Raw genomic sequence first — 25,742 nt, 5'->3', positions numbered from 1 at the left:
AAACTCTGTCCGTCCGTCCCCCCCACACACACCTAAGCCCTCCCATCTCCTAAGAGACCTACGTTTTTTATTTTAGTGTTTTCTAGTTTAGCACGTTTTTGCTTAGTTAGGATTTTCTATATTTTATAAAATTTCTTGGATTTCCTTGTGCCTCACTCCCTTCTGGCAGTCCTCAGACTGCCAGGCATAGCGGACAATAACTAGTGAGGAAGTTCGCTGCAAGCCATTATACTACTTTACCTTTACCTTGGAAAGGTTCACCGCTTCACTGCACAGTGTCCGGGTCTCTCCTTTCTTTCTGCAATCAACCTGTTCGTCTGCTAAGGCAACCCCAGCCTACCGTGTAGGTAGCGTTGAGCTGCACTTTGCACTCCACACACAGGTTCACTTGTGTGACCAAGCTAGGGACAGAGACTGCAGCTGCTGGTTCTCTCTGCAGACCGATGCCACAGTAAGAGTGAGAGTTGCCATTTCTAGGGATGGCCATCAACCATCGATGATTCATTGAAATCATCTATGGCCGAATGACGATGTCAAATAGTTTTACCATTGAGGGGTGAGAAACAAATTTTAATAGTGGGCCCGATGGTTTTCTGTTTAATACTTGCGCAGCAGCGCAGAGCTGTCAACCTAATAGCCTCTGCCTCTGAGTCCAGCAGCAGCAGTACAGTATCATACAAAAGTTGTGTGCCGAGCCGACTGTTGTGTGCCGAGCCGAGTGGGTGGAGCCACTGGTTGTGGCACTCCTCTATGACTTGACACAGGCTGAACTCATCTGTCAGTCATCAGTCAACAAACAGCTAGCATGCCTGCTTCTGCATTCAGCCCAGCCCGTGGCCCCTCCCTGACATACTGACTGAGCAGCAGCATCCGTCCCTGGAGTTGTACAGACAAAATGCACAAACATTCGACAATAGAAACCATTGATGCTAGGTCATGTAATAGTTTTATACCATTGATGATTCTGTCTGTTATATCCATCAGTGGCAACCATCAATGGGGTTGTCACTGATGGTCTTCTCTAACCATTTCTCTCCCAGCAGTGCACAGCATTTGGCTCCTCCCCCTTTTCTCATTGGCAGACTTTATTGGCGTGCTGCAGGCTGAGGCGCCATTTTCCAGAAGGACTCTAGAAGTTGAATACGGCCCCTATTCATGCGGCCGTGGGCAGGCTGCTTAGTAGGGCATTGGAAAAGGGGCAGGACACATTTTGCACTTTCAAAATTGGCCAGGGTGCTGTGCCGTGCTAAAACAGCCTAGCGCTAAGATCTGCGGGACAGCTGTCTGATGCTACAGCAGAGCTAAGTCCATGTCTCAGGCTTTTGAGGGACTTACACAACAGGTGGATCATTAATTAAACATCGGTGACTCCTCACTTTGATGTGCCAAGTCAGAGCCTCAACTTTCATCGGATTCTCCCACAGGGCCTTTAATGGGATCATATTATTGGGTAGTGCCTTTCCAAGGTTTCAGCATCCTAGAATAAGATACTCACATCTTCTGGATCCATGCCTAGCAAGAAATGTCCCTTGCAGACACAAGCTGTTTTCCCTGGCTATTTTGATTCTGCCTTTTCCTTTGAGGAGGAAGGCGAGTTGATAGACCCTGAATGGGGTCATATCGCTGAGAGGAGGATTCCTCAACTTGTATTGGTATTGAATATTTGATTTGTGCTGTCCGTCAGACTCTTAATATTCAGGAGTCAGAGGTGGCAGAGACTAGTACCTCATCTTTATTTAAGTGTAAGAAGCATTGGGGCAGATGTGGTAACCTGGAGAATGGATAAAGACGTGATAAACCAGTGATAAGCGCAAGGTGATAATGCACCAGCCAATCGTTACGGATTTGAAAAATGAAAGTTAGGAGCTGACTTGCTGGTGCGTTATCACCTTGAAGTTATCACTGCTTTATCACTTCTTTATCCCTTCTCCAGGCTTAATACATCTGCCCCATTGTTTTCAAATTATGTGAATGTTTTAAAGGAAGGTTGGCTAAAATCTGACAAAAGTTTAAAGTTTCTAGATGTTTTCGCCAGTCTTACCCTTTTGCAGAGGATGACACCACTCATAGGGAGGTTCTGTCAGTCATAGACGCTCCTATTCCACATTTTTCCAAGGCCACCATAATCCCTACAGTGCAGTCTTCTCACCTTAAAGGCCAGACAGGAAGTGAGAGGCACTCCTAAAGTCCATATTCACCTTTGCTGGTGCCACTCTTCACCCTATTTTGGCCATTGCTTGGGTCAGTGAAGCCATTGAATCCTGGATGGATCAGGTTTCTCCTGTCCTCCAGGTGGAGGCTGATAATTCTGAGCTCTTTACTTTATTGGACCAGATCAGAGATGCATCTGTTTACATGGGTGACGCTTCTTTTGATGCAGTTTCCCTTCTTTTCCACATTTCGGCCTTGGCTATTTCTGTACGTCGTTCTTTTTGGCTTAGAGCTTGGCTCTGTTTGTAAGGGAGAACTAACCAAGATCAAAGCTGCGTGGTGGAAAGACTCCCACTCTTTCTGTCTCTGATACTTAGTTCAAGACTCCTTGTTCTTGGTTTTTAAAAGTTTTGCCCAGAGCCAGATCCCAATCCTTTCGGGGAATGTCCAACTTTCTTTTGGATCCGTAGCTCAACAGCCTCTTGCCATCCAACTCCCATGCCAGCAGAGAAGCAGACTGCATGACGTTTAGGGGTCCTTTTCACCTCCACTGGTCGTCGGGCCCAATTGCTCAAGTTTTGATGCATTTGGTCATTCCCGGACCTTTGGGTACAAGGTATTTTGTCCAGATATTACATCCTTGATTTGGTAGGACCCATGCAAAAAAGATTGCTTGCCACTTCAGTTTCTCTAGATTCGTCCCGAATGGCTGCTCTGTTTAAGCCAGTTAGCTGCTAGCTGTTAGGCGCCGGGGTCCGCTCGTCGGTGCGGCCCGGCGCCTAGCAACCAGGGACGCCATGCGCGTACAGCCGCCGGCTCACTGGCAACGCTAGACGCCGGGCGCACGGAGCCGCACGGACCCTAGCAACGGGGACGCCACTGACGGACCGCGTTCCCCGTTGCTGGGTCCATTTTAATTAATAGGACACCTGTTTCCTGGCCATGCAGCTAGGCAGCTGTATGGCATCTAATCCAATCAGCCTCTAAACAGCTGATTGGAGGACTCCCTGTTAAATACACTTCCTGGGCTTCTCACAGACGCCGGTAATAGCTTCTTGCATGCTGTATCTGTTTGCTGAGAGTGTTTCCAGTCCTGCTGTATCCGGTCGTTCCTGTTCTCAGTTGTCCTGTACTCGGAAGTCGTCATCTGTTCCTGGAGTCCTGACTGAGCACCTTTGAACATCCAGTGGTGTTCGTGAGTCACGGCGTAGCCGTGTGTTGCGGCTTGGCCGCTTTATCATTTATTATTTATTATTTGTGTTTCGGAGCTTTTGCGGAGGATTCCGCTCCCACAGATCCACTCTGGTATCCAGCGGTGCTGGGTAGGAGTAACGGACTAGTGGATTTTGGTTGTCCTTTTCCCTGGCGGGTTTCCGCACATACCTCAGCTTTTGTCAGTTAGCTTGTAGCCCTGGCCTGGTTGTTTAGTCAGAGGGCCCCTTGTTATCACCCTGTCTCGGATTTCCCTTTGTCTCCCATTAAGACCTGAGGGGGCATCGGAGTTGGGCAGACATAATCCGCCCTTCAAACGCGGCTGCCATGGGCTCAAGCAACCATAGTCTCGCAGGGGATTTCTGACAGCACGGGCGAGACAACGGAGTTATGGCGCCAGGGGCTACTTTCTATTCCCGCTTCCTTCCCCAGCATTACGTTCCAGTGCTCCGGTCCTTGCAATAGGACCTCCTCAGACCAGAGTGCTGGAATCATAACATTATTACCGGCCACACCCAAACTTAAAATTAAACAGGGTTTGATTTTTTCCTTATTCAGTTTTGTAAGATTTATCGGCCTCATGAATCCCACTGGTTTAGGGCCAAATCCTGGCCAGCTCCTAGTTAGCCAGATTCAAGAACTTACTCAGATGGTTCAGGATCTTTCCCTTCGGGTGAAGTCGCAGGAAGATCTTTTACGAACTTCCCCGAGGGTAGTCCCTGAACCAAAAATGCACTTGCCTGACCGCTTTTCTGGTGATAGGAAGGAGTTTTTTAATTTTAAAGAGTCCTGTAAACTTTATTTTCGTTTAAGACCAATCTCCTCAGGTACTGAATCTCAGCGGGTCGGAATTATTATTTCTTTGCTCCAGGGGGATCCTCAGACCTGGGCTTTTGGTTTAAAAGCAGAGGATCCGGCATTGTTGTCAGTAGACGCCTTTCTGGGGTCTTTAGGGCTTTTGTATGATGACCCTGATAGAGAGGCATCCGCTGAGAGTCAGTTACGCGCTCTCAGACAGGGTAGAAATCCTGCAGAGGTTTATTCTACGGAGTTTCGCCGTTGGTCGAACGACTGTGGCTGGAATGACCCAGCCCTGCACAGTCAGTTTCGCCTCGGCTTATCTGAGTCTATAAAAGACAGTCTCCTTCAGTATCCCGCTCCTGAGACTCTCGATAAACTCATGGAGCTTTCTATTAAGATTGATCGTCGTCTCAGAGAGCGGAGGGCTGAAAAAGGAGCACCTGTCAGGTCTACTCCATGTGTATTTTCCATTCCTGAGGACATAGAGGAGCCCATGCAGATGGGTCTCTCCCGGCTGTCTCCAGAAGAAAGAGCCAGAAGGCAAAACTCTGGTCTTTGTTTGTACTGTGGGGGTAAGGGACATTTTGCCCGTAATTGTCCGAATAAGTCGGGAAACGCCTCGACCAAGTGAATTGTGAGGGGGTTCACTTTGGTCTGCAGCTTATCTCCTCGAATAACTCCCTTTTAGTCCCAGCTAAAGTTTCCTTTGGCAGCCTCAGTTCTTCGGTGTCGGCTTTTGTTGACAGTGGAGCTGCAGGGAACTTTATGGACTTAACGTGGGCCAAGGCCTTGGGTATTCCTCAGTTAGCTTTGGGTAGGTGTATCACCATGCATGGTTTAGATGGGAGTCCCTTGTCCAATGGGGTTATTTCCCTCTGTACACCCCCTGTACTACTTACGGTAGGAGCTCTTCATTCCGAAAAAATTGAGTTTTTCCTTACCCATTGCCCAGCAGTTCCAGTGGTTCTGGGTCACCCTTGGCTGGCCTTTCATAATCCCATCATTGATTGGCAGTCGGGGGAGATCTCACAATGGGGTACCATCTGTAATAAGGAATGTATTACATTTCCCGTCAGAATAGCTGCTGCCATTCCCGAACCCATTCCCGTGGAATACCAGGACTTTGTTGATGTATTTTCCAAGGGCAATGCGGACATTCTGCCTCCCCATCGGCCTTATGATTGTGCTATTGAGCTAATTCCTGGTGCCACATTGCCAAAGGGAAGGTTATATGCATTGTCCGGGCCAGAAACTACGGCCATGAATGAGTATGTTAAGGAGAGCCTAGGGAAAGGATTTATCAGGCCATCTAAATCCCCTTTAAGTGCAGGCTTCTTCTTTGTGGAGAAGAAAGATGGATCACTCAGACCTTGCATTGACTTTAGAGCCCTGAATAAGATCTCAGTTAAAAATACTTACCCTCTGCCGCTGATTTCTGTCCTCTTTGATCAGCTGCGTTCGGCTGTGATTTTTTCTAAAATTGACCTGAGGGGAGCGTATAACCTCATCCGAATCAAGTCGGGAGATGAATGGAAGACGGCGTTCAGTACTCAGTCGGGTCACTACGAGTATCTGGTGATGCCGTTCGGCTTGTCTAACGCTCCGGCAGTTTTCCAGGATCTCATTAACGATGTGCTCCGTGATTTTCTAGGAAGATTCGTGGTCGTTTACTTAGACGACATCCTGATCTATTCTGACTCTATTGAACAACATGTTACCCAGGTGCGTCAGGTTCTTCAAAAATTACGTGAAAATCACCTATATGCCAAGCTGGAGAAGTGTGAGTTTCATGTCACGGAGGTATCCTTTTTAGGGTACATTATTTCCCCTCTGGGATTCTGTATGGAACCTAAGAAGCTCCAAGCCATCCTTAGTTGGGCGCAACCCACCAACTTAAAAGCAATTCAGCGCTTTTTAGGGTTTGCGAATTATTATAGAAGATTTATTCATGCTTTTTCCGACCTGGTTGCTCCCATTGTGGCACTGACTAAGAAGGGAGCGGATCCTACCAACTGGTCACGTGAAGCTGAGTTATCCTTTCAGGCCTTGAAACAAGCTTTTGTCTCAGCCCTAGTCCTCAGACATCCCAACCCTGAATTGCCCTTCATTGTTGAGGTTGATGCCTCGGAGGTTGGAGTGGGGGCTATCCTATCTCAGAAGGATCCGGACTCTCTAGAACTACATCCTTGTGCCTTTATGTCCAGGAAATTCTCATCCGCTGAATCCAACTACGATGTTGGTAACCGGGAGTTACTGGCTATTAAATGGGCTTTCGAGGAGTGGAGGCATTGGCTTGAGGGAGCAACACATACCATTTCAGTATTGACTGACCACAAAAATCTTCAGTACATCGAATCAGCTAAGCGGCTGAATGCCCGGCAGGCTCGTTGGGCTTTATTTTTTACTCGTTTCAAGTTTATTATCACCTTTAGGCCAGGTTCTAAGAATACCAAGGCGGATGCCCTGTCACGCAGTTTTCTTCCAGTTCATAATAACAGTCCTGTTACTCCCATACTTCCGTCTTCAGTCATTTGCGCAGGCCTCACACAAGATTTATTTACCCAGTTAAAGCAGCTTCAACATCAAGCTCCTGGAAATACTCCTGCTGGTCGTCTTTACGTCCCTGAGTTTTTGAGAGCTACTGTTTTGACTGAGTTTCATGATAGCAAAGTTGCCGGGCATCCGGGGATCTCTAAGACTTTGGAATTAGTCTCCCGCTCAGTATGGTGGCCTGGTCTTTCTAAAGACATTAAGGAGTTTGTTTTTTCTTGTCAGGTCTGTGCACAGCATAAGGTTCCCCGTTCCTTGCCTATCGGGCAACTTATGCCCTTAAATGTTCCTCTCAGGCCATGGTCTCATATTTCCATGGATTTTGTGGTAGACCTCCCTCTGTCAGCCGGATTCCGAGTCATATGGGTGGTAGTGGACCGTTTTAGCAAGATGGCCCATTTCATTGCTCTTCCCCGACTGCCATCTGCCCAGGGATTGGCAGTTTTGTTTCTCCGCCATGTTTTCAGACTTCATGGGTTGCCCACTGATATTGTTTCTGATCGGGGTCCACAATTCATTGCACAATTCTGGAAGTCTTTTTGTGCCTCATTAAAGATGAAATTGTCTTTAACATCCGGCTACCATCCCCAATCCAACGGGCAGACCGAGCGAGTTAATCAATCATTAAAACAGTATTTGCGTTTGTACTCAGCCAAACTCCAGAATGATTGGTCCGAGTTTCTTCCTTTGGCGGAGTTTGCTTACAACAATTCTTGTCATTCCTCCACTAATGTGTCTCCATTCTTTTCAGTTTTTGGTTTTCACCCCAGAGCTAATTCTTTTTTTCAACATTCCTCTGTTTCCTCGCTAACCTTAACCTCTTATCTCAGAGTCATTTGGAAAAAAGTGCACCTTGCTCTCAGAAAAGCGGCATTTCGAGAGAAAAAATTTTCTGACAGGCTCCGGCGTCCTTGCACTTTTAAGGTGGGAGATAGGGTATGGTTGTCGACTCGTAACATTAAACTTCGACAAACCTCAGCTAGATTGGGCCCCAAATTTATTGGACCATTTCATATTATTAAAAAAATCAATCCAGTTGCTTTCCGGTTACGTTTACCAAGAGCTCTCCGGATCGGAAATACGTTTCATTGCTCCCTGTTGAAACCATACGTTTCTTCCAGTAGATTTCCTCGGAAGATCTCTCAGGGGAAATCACCAGTAGATGTACAGGGTCATCAGGAGTTCTTGGTGGAGAAGGTTCTCGATTCCAAATTGTCCCGGGGTCGGCTTTATTTTCTGGTGCACTGGAGAGGCTATGGTCCAGAGGAAAGGTCTTGGGTCCTGGATAAGGATCTCCATGCCCCGAAGCTCAAGAGGGCATTTTTTCGGGAATTTCCTCGGAAACCTGGCTTTAGGGGTTCCTTGACCCCTCCTCAAGGGGGGGTACTGTTAGGCGACGGGGTCCGCTCGTCGGTGCGGCCCGGCGCCTAGCAACCAGGGACGCCGTGCGCGTACAGCCGCCGGCTCCCTGGCAACGCTAGACGCCGGGCGCACGGAGCCGCACGGACCCTAGCAACGGGGACGCCACTGACGGACCGCGTTCCCCGTTGCTGGGTCCATTTTAATTAATAGGACACCTGTTTCCTGGCCATGCAGCTAGGCAGCTGTATGGCATCTAATCCAATCAGCCTCTAAACAGCTGATTGGAGGACTCCCTGTTAAATACACTTCCTGGGCTTCTCACAGACGCCGGTAATAGCTTCTTGCATGCTGTATCTGTTTGCTGAGAGTGTTTCCAGTCCTGCTGTATCCGGTCGTTCCTGTTCTCAGTTGTCCTGTACTCGGAAGTCGTCATCTGTTCCTGGAGTCCTGACTGAGCACCTTTGAACATCCAGTGGTGTTCGTGAGTCACGGCGTAGCCGTGTGTTGCGGCTTGGCCGCTTTATCATTTATTATTTATTATTTGTGTTTCGGAGCTTTTGCGGAGGATTCCGCTCCCACAGATCCACTCTGGTATCCAGCGGTGCTGGGTAGGAGTAACGGACTAGTGGATTTTGGTTGTCCTTTTCCCTGGCGGGTTTCCGCACATACCTCAGCTTTTGTCAGTTAGCTTGTAGCCCCTGGCCTGGTTGTTTAGTCAGAGGGCCCCTTGTTATCACCCTGTCTCGGATTTCCCTTTGTCTCCCATTAAGACCTGAGGGGGCATCGGAGTTGGGCAGACATAATCCGCCCTTCAAACGCGGCTGCCATGGGCTCAAGCAACCATAGTCTCGCAGGGGATTTCTGACAGCACGGGCGAGACAACGGAGTTAGGGCGCCAGGGGCTACTTTCTATTCCCGCTTCCTTCCCCAGCATTACGTTCCAGTGCTCCGGTCCTTGCAATAGGACCTCCTCAGACCAGAGTGCTGGAATCATAACACTAGCAGAGTCCGCAGTTGTTCTGCCAGTTCCCTTCAACCATTGAAGGATGGAGTTTATTCTAACTTTTTCTAGTGGCAAACCAGATGTATTGTTCTGTCCAATCCTGAACCTCAAGCAGTGAAATCCTCATCTGTTTATTACTCATTTCAAGATGGAATCCCTCCGCTCGGTCATCAGTGCCATGGAAGGTGGGGAATTTCTTGCCTCCATAGACATAAATGATGCCTATTTCCATCATACACATAAAGGATCCCTATTTCCATGTTCTAATCTGCAAAAGGCCATCATCACTTCCTCCGATTTGTGGTAGGTCATCTTCATTATCAGTTTCAGGCCTTGCCATTTGGCCTCTCCACGGCCCCCAGGGTCTTTATAGAGATCATGGACCACATGATTTCTTTGTTACGGAATGAGGAAATTACAGTCATCCCTTATCTGGGTGATCTTCTAATCAAGGCACCTTTGGAGAATCATCTCAGCCATCTGCAGATTGCGATCTCCACTCTGGAAAGCCAAGGTTGGATACTGAATTATCTAAAAATGATCTTTTTCACTCTCAGAATGAATTTCTTGATCCTGTATTTGTTACTTGCTGTCAGATGGTTTAACTTCCTCCTTTGATGGTCTAAAATCTTAAGTCCTTAATGACGTCTTTTTTTACAGCTACCTTGGGTATCAGCTGTATAACGTATGTAGTTCCTGGTCAAACAAGTGGCTTCATTTGAGGCAGTTATCTTCTCCCGGTTTTATGCTCAGACTCTACAATATCAGATCTTCCAGAGATGTTCCAGAACGGGATCTCGCCTGGTCAGACAACTCTTCTGTCTCCTCGGGCACGTCCGTCATTCATGTGGTGGCTTCACACCCAAATCTTTATTTTAGCTCTGTATTCTTCTGGGATTGGTTGTTACAATAGATGCCAGCCTGATGGGATAGGGTGCGGTTACACAGTACCTCCACTTTCAGGGCCTTTGGTCCAAAATTGAATCCACCCCCTCCATCAACGTTCTCAAACAGAGGCCAGTCCAGTATACTGTGCTGCAAGCCTATCACAGCTCCAAATTCGACCCATTTAAATTGAATTAGACAATGCCACCATGGTGGTCTACATAAACAAACAGGGCCGGACAAAGAGTTGTCTGGTAACATAGTAACATAGTATCTAAGGTTGAAAAAAGACAATTGTCCATCAGGTTCAACCTATTTGTGGTCTCCTATGCACGATTATTTTGTATAAAATTTTGACTGAAGTTGCTGACTGCCGTTCCGATTAACCCCTCTTTTTTATAATAACCATAGTGCGTGACTATGCCCCGTAACCCTGGATATCCTTATCCATTAGGAATTTATCTAACCCATTCTTAAAGGTGTTGACTGAGTTGGCCATTACAACTCCCTCAGGCAGGGAATTTCAAACACTTATCGTCCTTACCGTAAAAAAGCCTTTATGCCGTATTGTGTGGAATCTCCTCTCCTCTAACCTGAGAGAGTGTCCACGAGTTCTCTGTGTTGATCTAACCAAAAACAGGTCCTGCGCAAGATCTGTATATTGTCCCCTTATATATTTGTAAATGTTGATCATGTCCCCTCTTAATCTCCTCTTTTCCAGTGTAAACATGCCTAGTCTTGCAAGCCTTTCCTCGTATTCCAGCGTCTCCATACCCTTAATTAGTTTGGTCGCCCGCCTTTGAACCTTTTCTAGCTCCAGGATATCCTTTTTGTAGTAAGGTGCCCAGAATTGTACACAGTATTCAAGGTGTGGCCTCACAAGTGATTTATATAACGGGAGTATAATACTCTCGTCCCTAGCATCAATTCCCCGTTTTATGCATGCTAATATCTTATTAGCCTTCTTTGCTGCAGTCCTACTTTGGGTACTACTGCTTAGTTTGCTATCTATGAGGACACCTAAGTCCTTTTCCAGTACAGAATCCCCTAATTTTACCCCATTTAGTAGGTAGGTGTTATTTTTGTTCTTGTTACCACAGTGCATTACCTTACACTTGTCTGTATTGAAGCGCATGCTCCATTTCGCTGCCCAAGCTTCTAATTTAACTAAGTCATTCTGAAGCGACTCAGCATTCCCCTCCGCATTTATAACTTTACACAATGGTAATGTTGGAGGTAGCCCATATCTTCTGGTTGACAGCGCATTGGGTTCCAGCCATCTCAGCCATCCACATTAGCAGTGTGCACAACTGGGAGGCGGACTTCCAAAGTCGTCACACAGTCTATCCTGGACAATGTGAGCTTCATCAGGACATGTTTCAGCTGATTGTTGACAGGTGGGACAGGCCAGACATCAACCTAATAGCCTCTCACTTAAAGAAGACGCTTTCCAGGTATTGCGCTTGTTTGAGAGATTCTCAAGTGGCCATATTAGCAAAAGTTCAACGGGTTCGTCGAAAAGGTCTCCCAGTCATTATTGAGGCCCCAGAGTGACCTCCTCCTCCTTCAGGACATGCCACCGCATGTTCCCTTCCATCTACCTCTATATGAAGACTTATTATTTCAGGGTCCATGCCATTACCTACATTTAAGTTGCTTGGCTTTGATGGCATGGCTCTTGAGACCTAGAACTTGAGGGGGCCATGTTTTTTCTAGATCAGTCATCCAGACAATGATCAGAGCCCGAAAACCTTTTCTCATATTTACTACCTTTTCTGGTGCCTTTTCATTGTCTAGTGTGAGCAATGGAAGGTTTTGGCAGAGATGTTTCATTGCCATGTCTTTTGTCCTTCCACTCGGAGGATCTCTCCAAGGGCCTTCATCTGTCCTGCCTCAAGTATCAGGCCTTTGCCTTTTCAGTTCTCTTTCAGATGCGTTTTTCTACCATTCCAGATGTGCACTTTTATACAGGGTATTTTCTGCATTCATCCTCTGTACATTCCTCCGATTCTTTCTTTGGCGATAGTAGAATTGTTCTATCTTAATATGACGTACATTTTTCTGCCAGCTATTACATCCATGAGGCAAGTTTCTGTATTGGCATCTTTATCCTGTAAGGCCCCTTCATCTTCTTTCATTCCGATAGTGTGGTGTTTCAGACTAATTTTCTTTCCTACCTAAGGGGATCTTTTGGTTCCACTTGAATCATGATATAATTTTTACAGGGTCTTGTTCGGCCTCTCAGTCTTCATCTTCGGCTCTCTTGGATGTGGTATATGCACCTCAAATTTATCTGAATCGTATGTCATCTATTTAGCACATAAACTTCTTATTGATCTTGATCGATGCTTCCTAACTTGGTTGGCCAGCATCTAAGAACTCCATTGCTCAGTGGACCACTTCCACAATCAATCAGGCTCTCTCTTCGGATCAGTTTGTTCCAACCTCTCTCTGAGTTCATTCCACTCGAGCTGTCTGGTCTTCCTGGGTGGTTCATCATGGTGCTTCAGTGGATCAATTGTGAAGAGCAGCTACCTGGTCCTCTGTACATACCTGTACCTTTATGAAATGTTGACAGTTTCATACTTTTGGTTTATGTGATGCTAGTATCAGGCATAAGGTCCTACGTGTGACTTTGATAGAGGAGTCCCCCCTTCCTGATTGGCTTACTTTGTGAAGTCCCACTATCTTCACGCAGCGTCACCCAGATCAGATGAAGGAGGAAATTGGATTTTTCTACTCACAGTGAAATCCCTTCCTCTGAATCCATCTGGGGCACACTGCGATCCCTCTCTGTCTTGTTTGTTCCATGTTGTTGATGTTCTCCAACTCCTGGTTTTTTGGTTTTGCTGCTTTTGTTTCTTTTGCTTCTTCTATGCAGTTTGGTTAGACCAAACTGAGGTCTCATGGGGGGATAGTTAACTCTTTAAGCGCCTACACTCCTGGCTGGTGCCTTTAACCCATGGTCTTCACAGAGTGTGCCCCAGATGGATTCAGAAGAAGTGATTTGACAGTGAAAAATATATTTTTTTTAATCATATAATATCTGCCATATAAATAATAATCTTTGGAATATTTTAATTTGTATTATTTCATATCTACATATTAAGGCATCATTCTCTATGCTGTACAAATGTTTGTGTATGGTTCAATTGCATCAGCCTTTTAATTTTGATTGCTAACTTGTCTTCTTTTGATATATCTCTCACATGTGAAATTAAATATATGTGAAGTATAACAACTGTAGACCTAGTGTACCCCATATTGCTGTCTCATTACTGTAGCTCCAGTGGCATAGCTATAATGGTAGGGTGCGGAGCACTCAGTCCCCTGAGTCCAGGAGTGTGTAGTGTTCCTCAATACTCACCTCTCCGGAGTCCTGTATCGGCAGCTCTGCACAAATTACCTGGAAAATGACGTTGTGGCTATTTTCTCAGTGACTTGTGCATGTGCAGTAGAAAAGTCACAGCCACATTGCGCTGCTGGCTAGAGTAAAACTACCTGGCTAGAGTGGGCCTGGACTGAGATTGCACATGGACCCCCTTCTCTCTTAATATAGCCCTGTATAGCTCTGGGATAACCGGGCAGCACAGTGGTTAGCATTGGTGTCTCACACCACTGGGGTTATTATCTCGATTCTGACCAGTGTCTTCTTTTTGTGGTGTTTTTATGTTCTCCCGTTGTTTAAGTTGTTTCCTTCCACATTTCAAAGACATACTGGTAGGTTAATTCAGTGCTGACTAATAAATGTGTTCTAGTGTGTCAGGGGATTTAAACTATAAGCTCTCATAGTGTAGTGACTTGTATGTATAACAAATATTCTCTCTACAGTGCTGCATAATTAGTGGTGCTGTATAAATATGTGATAAGAATTTTTACTTATACAGTATATATATATTTACCTGGATAGAATGGGACCAGTGTCCTGCTGTCCTCCGGCACACCCCTATGGTTCTCACTGCTTGATGCGCATAATCCTTTGCAGAGGGAACAAGCAGAGACTTACTCTGAAGAAGACTGCTAAAATTTGTCATATTGGAAACCACAAAAAAGGGAATTACGCTCTGTATAAAGATTCCATTAGAAGAGTATTCATAATGTAGAGTCTGGCTGAAATAATCCAAGAAACTCTGCAAAAAATAGAAGACAGAATAATCAAAACTTTTAGTGTGACATTTCCAAGCAGGTTTTCATATTTAGTATCTTCTTCGCTGCTGAGGGTTCTCTGTATCCTGTGCTGAACCCATTTTCATTTGTACTCATCACACCAACATCAATATCACTATTTCTTTATGCAGTACCCATATATATCATACTGTACCATTTTACCAAGGAATTGCATTGCATTTTTGTCCCTCGAAAATACCATTAGTCTTGTTACTGTACATGTCAAATATAATTGAACTAAAATGTTAATAAACTGTTTTGTTTTTTTACATTAATTTTCAATTAAGCAAATTAAAAGCAAACATGGGGGTAAATTTACTAATGCTGCTTTCAGATCGCAAATGCCGGATCCTACCCGATAAGAGAAACGTGTCCTTACCGGGTGGGATCCGGCATTTGCGCTCCTTTGCTGGCTTTCCGACCCAGCAATATACCGGGTCGGTTGCCATAGCAGCGGGGGGCGCAGCAGCAGCAGGGGCGGGGGTGGAGGCGGCGCCGAGAGATGAGCTCATCTCCTGCGCCGCCTCTCCCTATGCTGTGAATGGGAGCCGTGTCGCATTGGAACGGCTCCCATTCACACTGCACCTGACCCGGTATTCAACCCGGTAATAACCCTTCTTTTTTACCGGGTTGAATTACCGGGTCAGGCGACCCGCTATTTCAGCAAAGGAGCTTTCACATCGCACACTGACCCGTTTCAACACGGCAATATGCCGCGTCGATACCGGGTTATTTGTGCGATGTGAAAGGGGTATAAGATGGGAGTTCTATTTAAGATGGGATGTTGCCGATAGCAATCAATCAGATTTTACTTCTCATTTATCTAGCACCTTCCAGAAAATAATACCAGGAATCTGATTGGTAGCTATGGGCAACATCCCATCTTAAATAGAACTCCCATCTTAGTAAATTTACCCCATGATTTTCTTTTCTTTCTGTAAACACCACAAATAAAAACATTATGGTTGTTGTTTTTGTATAAATCTACCCTTCCAAAACGGAAAATATCAAGATTTTAAATGATTTCTTAAAATAAATCTGCACTTGAAAATTATCCTAGATTTATATAATTTCTTTGCTAAATGGTTAAGGGGTACATTTACTAAGCAGTGATAAGAGCGGAGAAGTGAGCCAGTGGAGAAGTTGCCCATGGCAACCAATCAGCACTGAAGTAACATCTATAATTTGCATACTATAAAATTATACAGAGCTGCTGACTGGTTGATGGGGGAATTTCTCCACTTGCTCACTTCTCCGTTCTTATCACTGCTTAGTAAATGTACCCCATAGTCTAGATTTAAATGCTGACAGTATGTAGGAATAATATAGTACAGATGTAGCCATGCTTATCGTGGCTACATCTGCTCTAAATGAGCACACACCGAGCTGCAGCATTTGGTGCTCCTAGTCATGTGAATGGGGGGTGTGTGTGGGTCTAAGATGGGGTGTGGTTCGTTTTATCGACAGTATCTAGGTCGACAATGTTTAGGTCGACCACTATAGGTCGACAGTCACTGGGTCGACATGGATGGAAGGTCGACAGGGTTTCTAGGTCGACATGTGCTAGGTCGACAGGTCTAAAGGTCGACATGAGGGAAAAAAAAATGTGTCGTTTTCTTCGTAGAGTGACCGGGATCCCAAATTAGTGCACCGCGTCCCCTCGCATGGCTCGCTTCGCTCGCCATGCTTCGGGCATGGTGCCTTCGCTCCGCTACCGCTTCGCTCGGCACACTTTACCATTCCAATCGTAGTCCACGTGGATCGTTAAGTATGAAAAAATAACCCCCCCCCCCAAAAAAATGTGAAAAACTCATGTCGACCTTTAGACCTGTCGACCTAGCACATGTCGACCTAGAAACCCTGTCGACCTTCCATCCATGTCGACCTAGTGACTGTCGACCTATAGTGGTCGACCTAAACATTGTCGACCTAGACACTGTCGATCTTCAGACCGGATCCCCTAAGATGCGCATGCCCCAGACGGTCAAGTGGACGCACCTAACAAGGCGCGATCACGGCAAGATGTAGCCACGGTGATCTGTAGATCTTTTTTATTTGATACAAGATTATGGAGATTTGGGTTTTAGATCCCCCCATCTGTTGATAAATGTTATTTGTTTGTGTACTGTTTTAGCATTGTCTGGTGATAACTACAAAGGGGGAATTTGGTTTGAAAGAAGGAACTCATCTCTTTCAAACACGGGCCCCCCACATGTGTTGACATCAGTAAGATGGTGCGATAGTGTACATTTGCTCTACCTCCATCTTTGGAAAAACAATATTTTTCTCCAGCTCCAACTGGTATCTAGTGTCCCCAGTTGATTACCATAGAATTCAATTGGGTGCAAGGTTTAGTGAGGTAAACCTTGAGGACATTTGGCCCCGTTTTGGATTACCGCATGCACACTCCCGACACCCACGGCTTTCAATTTAAAAAAAAAATGATTGCTGGGTTTTCAGCTCCAAAATCCTTGCGAAGCAATAAAAAAAAAATATACCTCTCCGGTGGTCTCCCCTCCATCTTCCTACTGGGGAGGAGGCTGCTCGGAGGCTCAAGGGCTGCTAGGGGATTCAGTTCTCCCAGCTGCTGCCTCTAGGGGGGGAGGGGAGGTGCACTACACATGAGTCACACACACACCAGAGGTTACACACACACACACTTACACTCACATACATCCATTATACTTACCGCTACTGCAGAGGGGCGGATTCTGACACTGGAGAAGAGTAATTACTGAGTGATTTAGCTAATTACAAGGGGAAAGTGGGGCTTCCGCCGGGGTCCCAGAGCAGGTCACAGTGATTTTTCCTAAAATGACCGATTTTAGGAAAAATCAGACTTTCTCTTGAGGTGCGAGAAAAAAAGATTGTTATTGAACTGTGTCTCATTTTCATTCCTCTAATTGAATAGCAAAACCCTATGGCTGCGGAAAACCCCCCACCCATATGCAGAAACCTTGTTTTCCATCGCGTAGGGTTATATTGTATGGTGAAAATAGGCATATTGTTTGAAAAAGGGGACTTCTGTCTTTCAAATGACAGTGCCTGTGCCAATATGACCCAGGCAAGTATCGAGAGATTGCTGATATATTGTTAATGGTCTGTTTGCTGGGGAGGGTGGCATTCTGTCTGGAAGTCCCTGTTGGACAACTATAATGTTTTATAGGGGTTAAGGGGGCACACGTGGGTTGTGGGGTCTTGGTGATGGGAGCTGCTGGATAGCTGGGTGAGAGGAAGGAGAGGCTTTTATCAGCGGCGCAGCTATGCTTTGTGACACCCGTTGTTGTGAAATTATTCCATGCCGATAAAACGGGGGAAGAAATGGGCATGATCTCACCCTTTCAACACTCTAGGATCCCGGAGATGCTGGGCTTCCCCCGGAGAATGTATGCAGTGCCGGCTCCTACACTGTGACAGAAGCCGACTGCTGCACATAATGTCACAGTGCAGCACCCGGCTCCAGTCACTGAGCACCCAGGTGCGTGTCACCCTAGGTGTGTAATCCCCGGATGCGGCCCACACCCCCGTAGTGATGCCACAGGCTGTGGTGTACAGGCAGCCAGTGAGAGCTGTGAAGGAACGGATGGGTCAGGGCCTACCTGCAGCTCTTACTGTGCAGCAGGTAGACACATGCTTCATAACATTATATAATTGATATTTTCTCTAACGTCCTAGTGGATGCTGGGGACTCCGTCAGGACCATGGGGAATAGCGGGCTCCGCAGGAGACAGGGCACATCTAAAAAGCTTTTTAGGTCACATGGTGTGTACTGGCTCCTCCCCCCATGACCCTCCTCCAAGCCTCAGTTAGGTTTTTGTGCCCGTCCGAGAAGGGTGCAAACTGGATGGCTCTCTTAAGGAGCTGTTTAGTAAAGTTTTTTTTTAGGTTTCTTATCAGTGATTCCTGCTGGCGACAGGATCACTGCAACGAGGGACTTAGGGGAGAGACTTGCAACTCACCTGCGTGCAGGAGGATTGAAGTTTTAGGCTACTGGACACTGAGCTCCAGAGGGAGTCGGAACACAGGTCAGCCTGGGGTTCGTCCCGGAGCCGCGCCGCCGATCCCCCTTACAGACGCTGAAGAAAGACGGCGGAACGGAGGTCCGGAAACAGGCGGCAGAAGACTTCACAGTCTTCAGAGAGGTAGCGCACAGCACTGCAGCTGTGCGCCATTGTTGCTACACGGCTCACTGACACGGTCACGGAGGGTGCAGGGCGCTGCTGGGGGCGCCCTGGGCAGCAATATAAATACCTATTTGGCAAATAAATACATCACATATAGCCATTAAGGCTATATGTATGTATTTAACCCAGGCCAGTTTTCCTAATAACCGGGAGAAAAGCCCGCCGTGAAAGGGGCGGAGCTTATTCTCCTCAGCACTCAGCGCCATTTTCCTGACCAGCTCCGCTGGTGAGGAAGGCTCCCACTCTCCCCTGCACTACAGAAACAGGGTTAAAGAGAAGGGGGGCATAAATTGGCGATATAATTATATATTAAGAGCCCATATATAGAAACAACACCTTCTAGGGTTGTTATATACATTATGGCGCTTTTGGTGTGTGCTGGCAAACTCTCCCTCTGTCTCCCCAAAGGGCTAGTGGGTCCTGTCCTCTATCAGAGCATTCCCTGTATGTGTGTGCTGTAGGTCGGTACGTGTGTGTCGACATGTATGAGGAAAATGTTGGTGAGGAGACGGAGAAAATTGCCTGTAATGGTGATGTCACTCTCTAGGGAGTCGACACCAGAATGGATGGCTTACTTATGGAATTACGTGATAATGTCAACACGCTGCAAGCCGGTTGACGACATGAGACAGCCGGCGGACAAATTAGTATCGGTCCAGGCGTCTCAGACACCGTCAGGGGCTTGTAAAAACGCCCATTTACCTCAGTCGGTCGACAGACACTGACACGGACACTGACCCCAGTGTCGACGGTGAAGAAACAAACGTATTTTTCCTTTAGGGCCACAAGTTACATGTTAAGGGCAATGAAGGAGGTGTTACGTATTTCTGATACCACAAGTACCACAAATAAGGGTATTTTGTAGGGTGGGAATAAACTACTTGTAGTTTTGCCTGAATCAGATAAATTAAATGAAGTGTGTGATGATACGTGGGGTTCCTCCGACAGAAAGTTATGGGCGGTATACCCTTTTTCCCGCCAGTAGTAAGGGCGAGTTGGAAAACACACCTTAGGGTGGACAAGGCGCTCACACGCTTATAAAAAACATGGCGTTACCGTTTCCAGATACGGCCGCCCTCAAGGAGCCAGCTGATAGGAAGCTGGAAAATATCATAACAGTATATACACACATACTGGTGTTATACTACGACCAGCAATCGCCTCAGCCTGGATGTGCAGCGCTGAGGGGGCTTGTTCGGATTTCCTGACTGAAAATTTTGATACCCTTGACAGGGACAGGATTTTATTGTCTATAGAGCATTTTAAGGATGCATTTCTATATATGTGTGATGCGCAGAGGCATATTTGCATTCTGGCATCAAGAGTAAATGTGATGTACATATCTGCCAGACGAAGACACGACAGTGGTCAGGTGAGGCAGATTCCAGACGGCATATGGAAGTATTGCCGTATAAAGGGGCGGTCTATTGGACCTGGTGGCCATGGCAACAGCTGAAAAATCCACCTTTTGTTACCCCGAGTCACATATTGGCAGAAAAGGGCACAGTCTTTTCAGTCTCAGTCCTTTCGTCCCCATACGGGCAGGCGGGCGAAGGCCAGTCATATCTGCCCAGGGGGAGAGGAAAGGGAAGAAGACTGCAGCAAGCAGCTCATTCCCAGGAACAGAAGCTCCTCACGGCTTCTGCCAAGTCCGCAGCATAACGCTGGGGCCGTACAAGCGGACTCAGGTGCGGTAGGGGGTCATCTCAAGAGTTTCAGCAACACTCGCAAGGGAACTCCGGGATCCTACATGTAATATCCCAGGTGTACATTGGAAATTCGAGACGTCTCCCCCTCACACAATTCACAGGCTGTATTCCCAGCAGGTGATAATCAAAGTACCCTTCTTACAACAAGGAAGGGGGTAGTATTCCACACTATATTGTGGTACTGAAGCCAACCGGCTCGGTGAGATCTGAAATATTTGAACACTTACATACAAGCGTTCAAATCAAGATGGAGTCACTCGGAGCAGTGATAAGCGAACCAGGAAGAAGGGGACGATATGATGTCACTGGATATCAGGGACGTTTACCTACAGGTCCAAATTTGCCCTTCTCACCAAGGGTACTTCAGGTTCCTGGTACAGAACTGTCACTATCAGTTCAGACGCTGCCGTTTGGATTGTCCACGGCGCCCCGGGTCTTTACCAAGGTAATGGCCGGAATGAGGATTTTTCTTAAAAGAAACATGGACGCTTTCCTGATAAGGGCAAGGTCCAGAGAACAGTTGGAGGTCGGAGTAGCACTATCTTAAGTAGTTCTACGACAGCACGAGTGGATTCTAAATATTCCAAAATCGCAGCTTTTTCCGACGACACGTCTACTGTTCCTAGGGAAGATTCTGGACACAGTCCAGAAAAACGTGTTTCTCCCAGTGGAGAAAACCAGGGAGTTATCCGAGCTAATCGGGATCCTCCTAAAACCAGGAAAAGTGTCAGTGCATCATTGCACAAGAGTCCTGGTAAAAATGGTGGCTTATTACGAAGCAATTCCATTCGGCAGATTTCCCGCAAGAACTCTTCAGTGGGATCTGCTGGACAAATGGTCCGGATCGCATCCTCAGATGCATCAGCGGATAACCCTATATCCAAGGAAAAGGGTGTCTCTCCTGTGGTGATTACAGAGTGCTCATCTTCTAGAGGGCCGCAGATTCGGCATTCAGGATTGGATGCCGGTGACCACGGAGGCCAGCCTGAGAGGCTGGGGAACAGTCACACAGGGAAAAAATTTCCAGGGAAGTGTGATTAAGTCTGGAGAATTCTCTCCGCATAAATAAGCTTAGAGCAAATTTATAATGCTCTAAACTTAGCTAGACCTCTGCTTCAAGGTCAGCCGGTATTGATCCAGTGGGATAACATCACGGCAGTCGCCCACGTAAACAGAAGGGCGGCACAAGAAGCAGGAGGGCAGTGAAAACTGCAAGGATTTTTCGCTAGGCGGAAAATCATGTGATAGCACTGTCAGCAGTGTTCTTTCCGGGAGTGGACGACTGGGAAGCAGACTTCCTCAGCAGGCATGACCTCCACCCGGGAGAGTGGAAACTTCATAGGGAAGTTTTTCAACATGATTGTGGACCGTTGGCAAAGACCAAAGGTGGACATGATGGCGTCCCGCCCGAACAAAAAACGGGACAGGTATTCCGCCAGGTCATGAGACCTTCAGGCGATAGCTGTGGATGTTCTGGTAACACCGTGGGTGTACCAGTCTGTGTATGTGTTCCCTCCTCTGTTTCTCATAACCAGGGTATTGAGAATTATAAGACATAGAGGAGTATGAACTATACTAGTGGCTCCGGATTGGCCAAGAGGGACTTGGTACCCGGAACTTCAAGAAATGCTCACAGAGGACTAAGGGCCTGGGGAGCTAAGAAGGGACTTGATTCAGCAAGTACCATGTCTATTCCAAGACTTACCGCGGCTGCGTTTGACGGCATGGCGGTTGAATGCCGGATCCTGAGGGGAAAAGGCATTCCATAAGAGGTCATACCTACCTTGGTCAAAGCCAGGAAGGAGGTGACCGCACAACGTCATCACCACATGTGGTGAAAATATGTTGCGTGGGTGAGGCCAGGAAGGCTCCACGACGGAAATTCAACTAGGTCGATTTCTACACTTCCTGAAAACAGGAGTGTTTTGGACCTCAAATTGGGGTTCATTAACATTTAAATTTCGGCCCTGTAGATTTTCTTCCAGAAAGAATTGACTTCAGTTCCTGAAGTCCAGATTGTAAAGGATGTATTGCATATACAGCTTTTTTGTGCCCCTAGGGGCACCGTGAGATCTCAACATAGTGTTGGGATTTCTTAAAATCATATTGGTTTGAACCACTCAAATCTGTGGATTTGAAATATCTCACATGGAAAGTGACCATGCTGTTGACAAATATCTCACATGGGAAGTGACCATGTTGTTAGCCCTGGCCTCGGCCAGGCGATTGTCAGAATGGGCGGCTTTGTCTTACAAAAGCCCATATTAAAATTTTCCATTTGAACAGGACAGAACTGGGACTCGTCTCCAGTTTCTTCATAAAGGGGTGTCAGCGTTTTCACCTGAAACAACCTCTTGTGGTGCCTGCGGCTACTAGGGACTTGGAGGACTCCAAGTTACTAGACGTGGTCAGGGCCCTAAAAATATATATATATATATATATATAGTTAGGACGGCTGGAGTCAGAAAGTCTGACTTGCTGTTTATACTGTATACACCCAACAAGCTGGGTGCTCATGCTTCTAAGCAGTCTATTGCACGCTGGATTTGTAGTACAATTCAGCTTGCACATTCTGTGGCAGGCCTGCCACAGACGAAATATGTAGATGCCCATTCCACAAGGAAGGTGGGCTCATCCTGGGCGGCTGCCCGAGGAGTCTCGGCATTACAACTTTGCCGAGCAGCTACGTGGTCAGGGGAGAACACGTTTGTAAAATTTTACAAATTTTGATACTCTGGCTAAGGAGGACCTGGAGTTCTCTCATTCGGTGCTGCAGAGTCATCCGCACTCTCCCGCCCGTTTGGGAGCTTTGGTATAATCCCCATGGTCCTGACGGAGTCCCCAGCATCCACTAGGACGTTAGAGAAAATAAGAATTTACTTACCGATAATTCTATTTCTCGTAGTCCGTAGTGGATGCTGGGCGCCCATCCCAAGTGCGGATTGTCTGCAATGCTTGTACATAGTTATTGTTACAAAAATCGGGTTATTACTATTGTTGTGAGCCATCTTTTCGGAGGCTACTTCGTTTTGTTATCATACTGTTAACTGGGTTCAGATCACAAGTTGTACGGTGTGATTGGTGTGGCTGGTATGAGTCTTACCCGGGATTCAAGATCCTTCCTTATTGTGTACGCTCGTCCGGGCACAGTACCTAACTGAGGCTTGGAGGAGGGTCATGGGGGGAGGAGCCAGTACACACCATGTGACCTAAAAAGCTTTTTAGATGTGCCCTGTCTCCTGCGGAGCCCGCTATTCCCCATGGTCCTGACGGAGTCCCCAGCATCCACTACGGACTACGAGAAATAGAATTATCGGTAAGTAAATTCTTATTTTCCCTTTATTCAATCCCTATCACACTGTTGGCCTCTATGATGTTTTTGAGTTTTTTAAGTCAAACGTTGGTATCCAGGAGGTCAGAATAACTCTGCTACCCATATTACTCTGTCACCATAGTAACAGCTGTGCACAGAACTGACATTCATTTACACCTCCAGGGGTTTTATGTGCCTGCATTATAGGGATGGCAATTGGAGGGTTTACCATGGATGGTCTCCATAAATGGTGCCATTGATGTTTTGGCAAATTCTCTGACTTTGAACCTTAGGATGGGGATGCTGGGTTAAATCAATTTTATTACCTTTGAAGCTGCATATGTAGTTAAAAGAGGCAACGGCTTGTAACATGATGCAGATGATACATTGATGATGGCTCCTCTCTTCCTCTTTACCATGCCGGGGAGCACTATATGAACCATCATTACGGCTGCAGCAATGTTGACATTGATGATCTCCCACAGCTTGTCTTCTGGAACCTCATTAAAAAGTTGTGGATACTCATAGGCAACTCCGGCATTGTTCACTAGAATCCCCACATCCACATCTCTCAGACCCTCCTTAATGGCAGGGTATACCTCGCGGCCCCAGCTAAAATCAGCAACGATGAAACGAGTTTTCACCCCGTAACTTCTAGTGATGGCCTCAGACACTTTTTGGAGCTTCTCTATATTACGGCTGACTAAGATGATATTTACACCGTGGCTTGCCAGCTCCTCCGCATACGCTTTGCCAATTCCATCTGTGGCTCCTGGGGCATAAACAAAAGCAAATTAAAGATTAAATGGACAGCATAAATGTGTGCAATTTGCCTTTTACATGATATTTTTTGCCCTGCTTCTCCTACAAATTTCATCATTCCTAGCTTACTGGTGTATATTATACATTAGTGCAGCCAACTTATTTGCCAGCTCTTCCAGTTACACATATTGGGGGTCATTCCGAGTTGTTCGCTCGGTATTTTTTTTCGCAACGGAGCGATTACTCCCTAATGCGCATGCGCAATGTCCGCAGTGCGACTGCGCCAAGTAAATTTGCTATGCAGTTAGGCATTTTACTCACGGCATTACAAGGTTTTTTCTTCGTTCTGGTGATCGGAGTGTGATTGACAGGAAGTGGGTGTTTCTGGGCGGAAACAGGCCGTTTTATGGGAGTGTGCGAAAAAATGCTACCGTTTCCGGGAAAAACGCGGGAGTGGCTGGAGAAACGGGGGAGTGTCTGGGCGAACGCTGGGTGTGCTTGTGACGTCAAACCAGGAACGACAAGCACTGAACTGATCGCAGATGCCGAGTAAGTTTGAAGCTACTCAGAAACTGCTAAGAAGTGTCTATTCGCAATTCTGCTAATCTTTCGTTCGCAATTTTGATATGCTAAGATTCACTCCCAGTAGGCGGCGGCTTAGCGTGTGCAAAGCTGCTAAAAGCAGCTTGCGAGCGAACAACTCGGAATGACCCCCATTGTTTCGTCCAGTTTATTTGGCTTTTGGTCCAGTCTCAACCTATTCTGTTGTACCGGCATAACATCCCATTTATAAGCAATGGAAAAATAAAAATGACTGCAGTTATGTGAATACAAAGCTACTTAAAGCTATAGTAAAAGTTTTATGGTTGTAAATCCTATAACTATGCAGGTTATACAGTAAATAACTATATAGCACAATGCATAATGGTGTGGTCCATCCGTTTATGGCACTCACCAGTGACAACAGCCCATTCTCCATACTGTGTGAGATGATCGGTCCTGCTGAGGATACAAGGGTAAATATATTGTCTGATGAAGCTGCAACCACCACGGAGGATACTGAAAGCTTTCCGCACTGTGTACCAGGCTCCTAGAATAGCCAATATCTCCCTGTGACTGTAGTAGGTGTGCAAGACATCATGAGAAAAAGGCAATAAGACTCCTTTCACTGCAGTCACCACCTCCATTGCTCCGTGGAAACATGACCCTGCCATCTGAAATAGCAATAATATGTAAATACATTTAATAAGAAGTTGTAGGTTACAAAAACAAGAAAAATGTCAATTGAGTTAATACGACTGGTAATGAACGTAAGTGACACAGACAACCTCACCAAAATCCTAAAATCAATTAAAGCATATATGCATAGAAAGAAAGAATAAAGGGCATGAACACAAACATGTATAAATGTGCAAAAAAGCTTGGAGACCATTCATGATATGTGATGCCAACTGGAATTCTCAGGAGAAGGTGAATCAAAAGAGTCAAAGATTTTCAAATGACTCTCCTGAATACCTGAAAAGACATAAAAGCCAAACATAGTATAGTACATTCATAATTGTTTTTGGATGAAGTTGTTATTTGCCCCAGAAATCAGAGTTATCTCTCTGTCACTTGGTTAGATTGAGTGTGTGATCTTTTCC

General features: G+C 46.3%; 1 protein-coding gene across 1 annotated transcript; it reads right to left on the bottom strand.

The window, feature by feature from the left end:
• Positions 1 to 12,000: 12,000 nt before the first annotated feature.
• On the bottom strand, positions 12,001 to 25,286 carry LOC134968748 (inactive hydroxysteroid dehydrogenase-like protein 1). Its single transcript, XM_063944242.1, has 4 exons — positions 25,055 to 25,286; positions 23,664 to 24,109; positions 13,867 to 14,094; positions 12,001 to 12,141 (listed from the first exon to the last, which is right to left on the bottom strand). The coding sequence occupies exons 1-4, from the start codon at positions 25,284 to 25,286 to the stop codon at positions 12,001 to 12,003; spliced, it is 1,047 nt and encodes a 348-aa protein (XP_063800312.1).
• Between the last annotated feature and the right edge of the window lie 456 nt (positions 25,287 to 25,742).

This window comes from Pseudophryne corroboree, chromosome 11 (assembly GCF_028390025.1).
Source record: "Pseudophryne corroboree isolate aPseCor3 chromosome 11, aPseCor3.hap2, whole genome shotgun sequence".
Taxonomy (NCBI): domain Eukaryota; kingdom Metazoa; phylum Chordata; class Amphibia; order Anura; family Myobatrachidae; genus Pseudophryne; species Pseudophryne corroboree.
The sequence above is the reverse complement of the archived record's forward strand: the minus strand, read 5'-3'. Positions and strand labels throughout refer to the sequence as shown.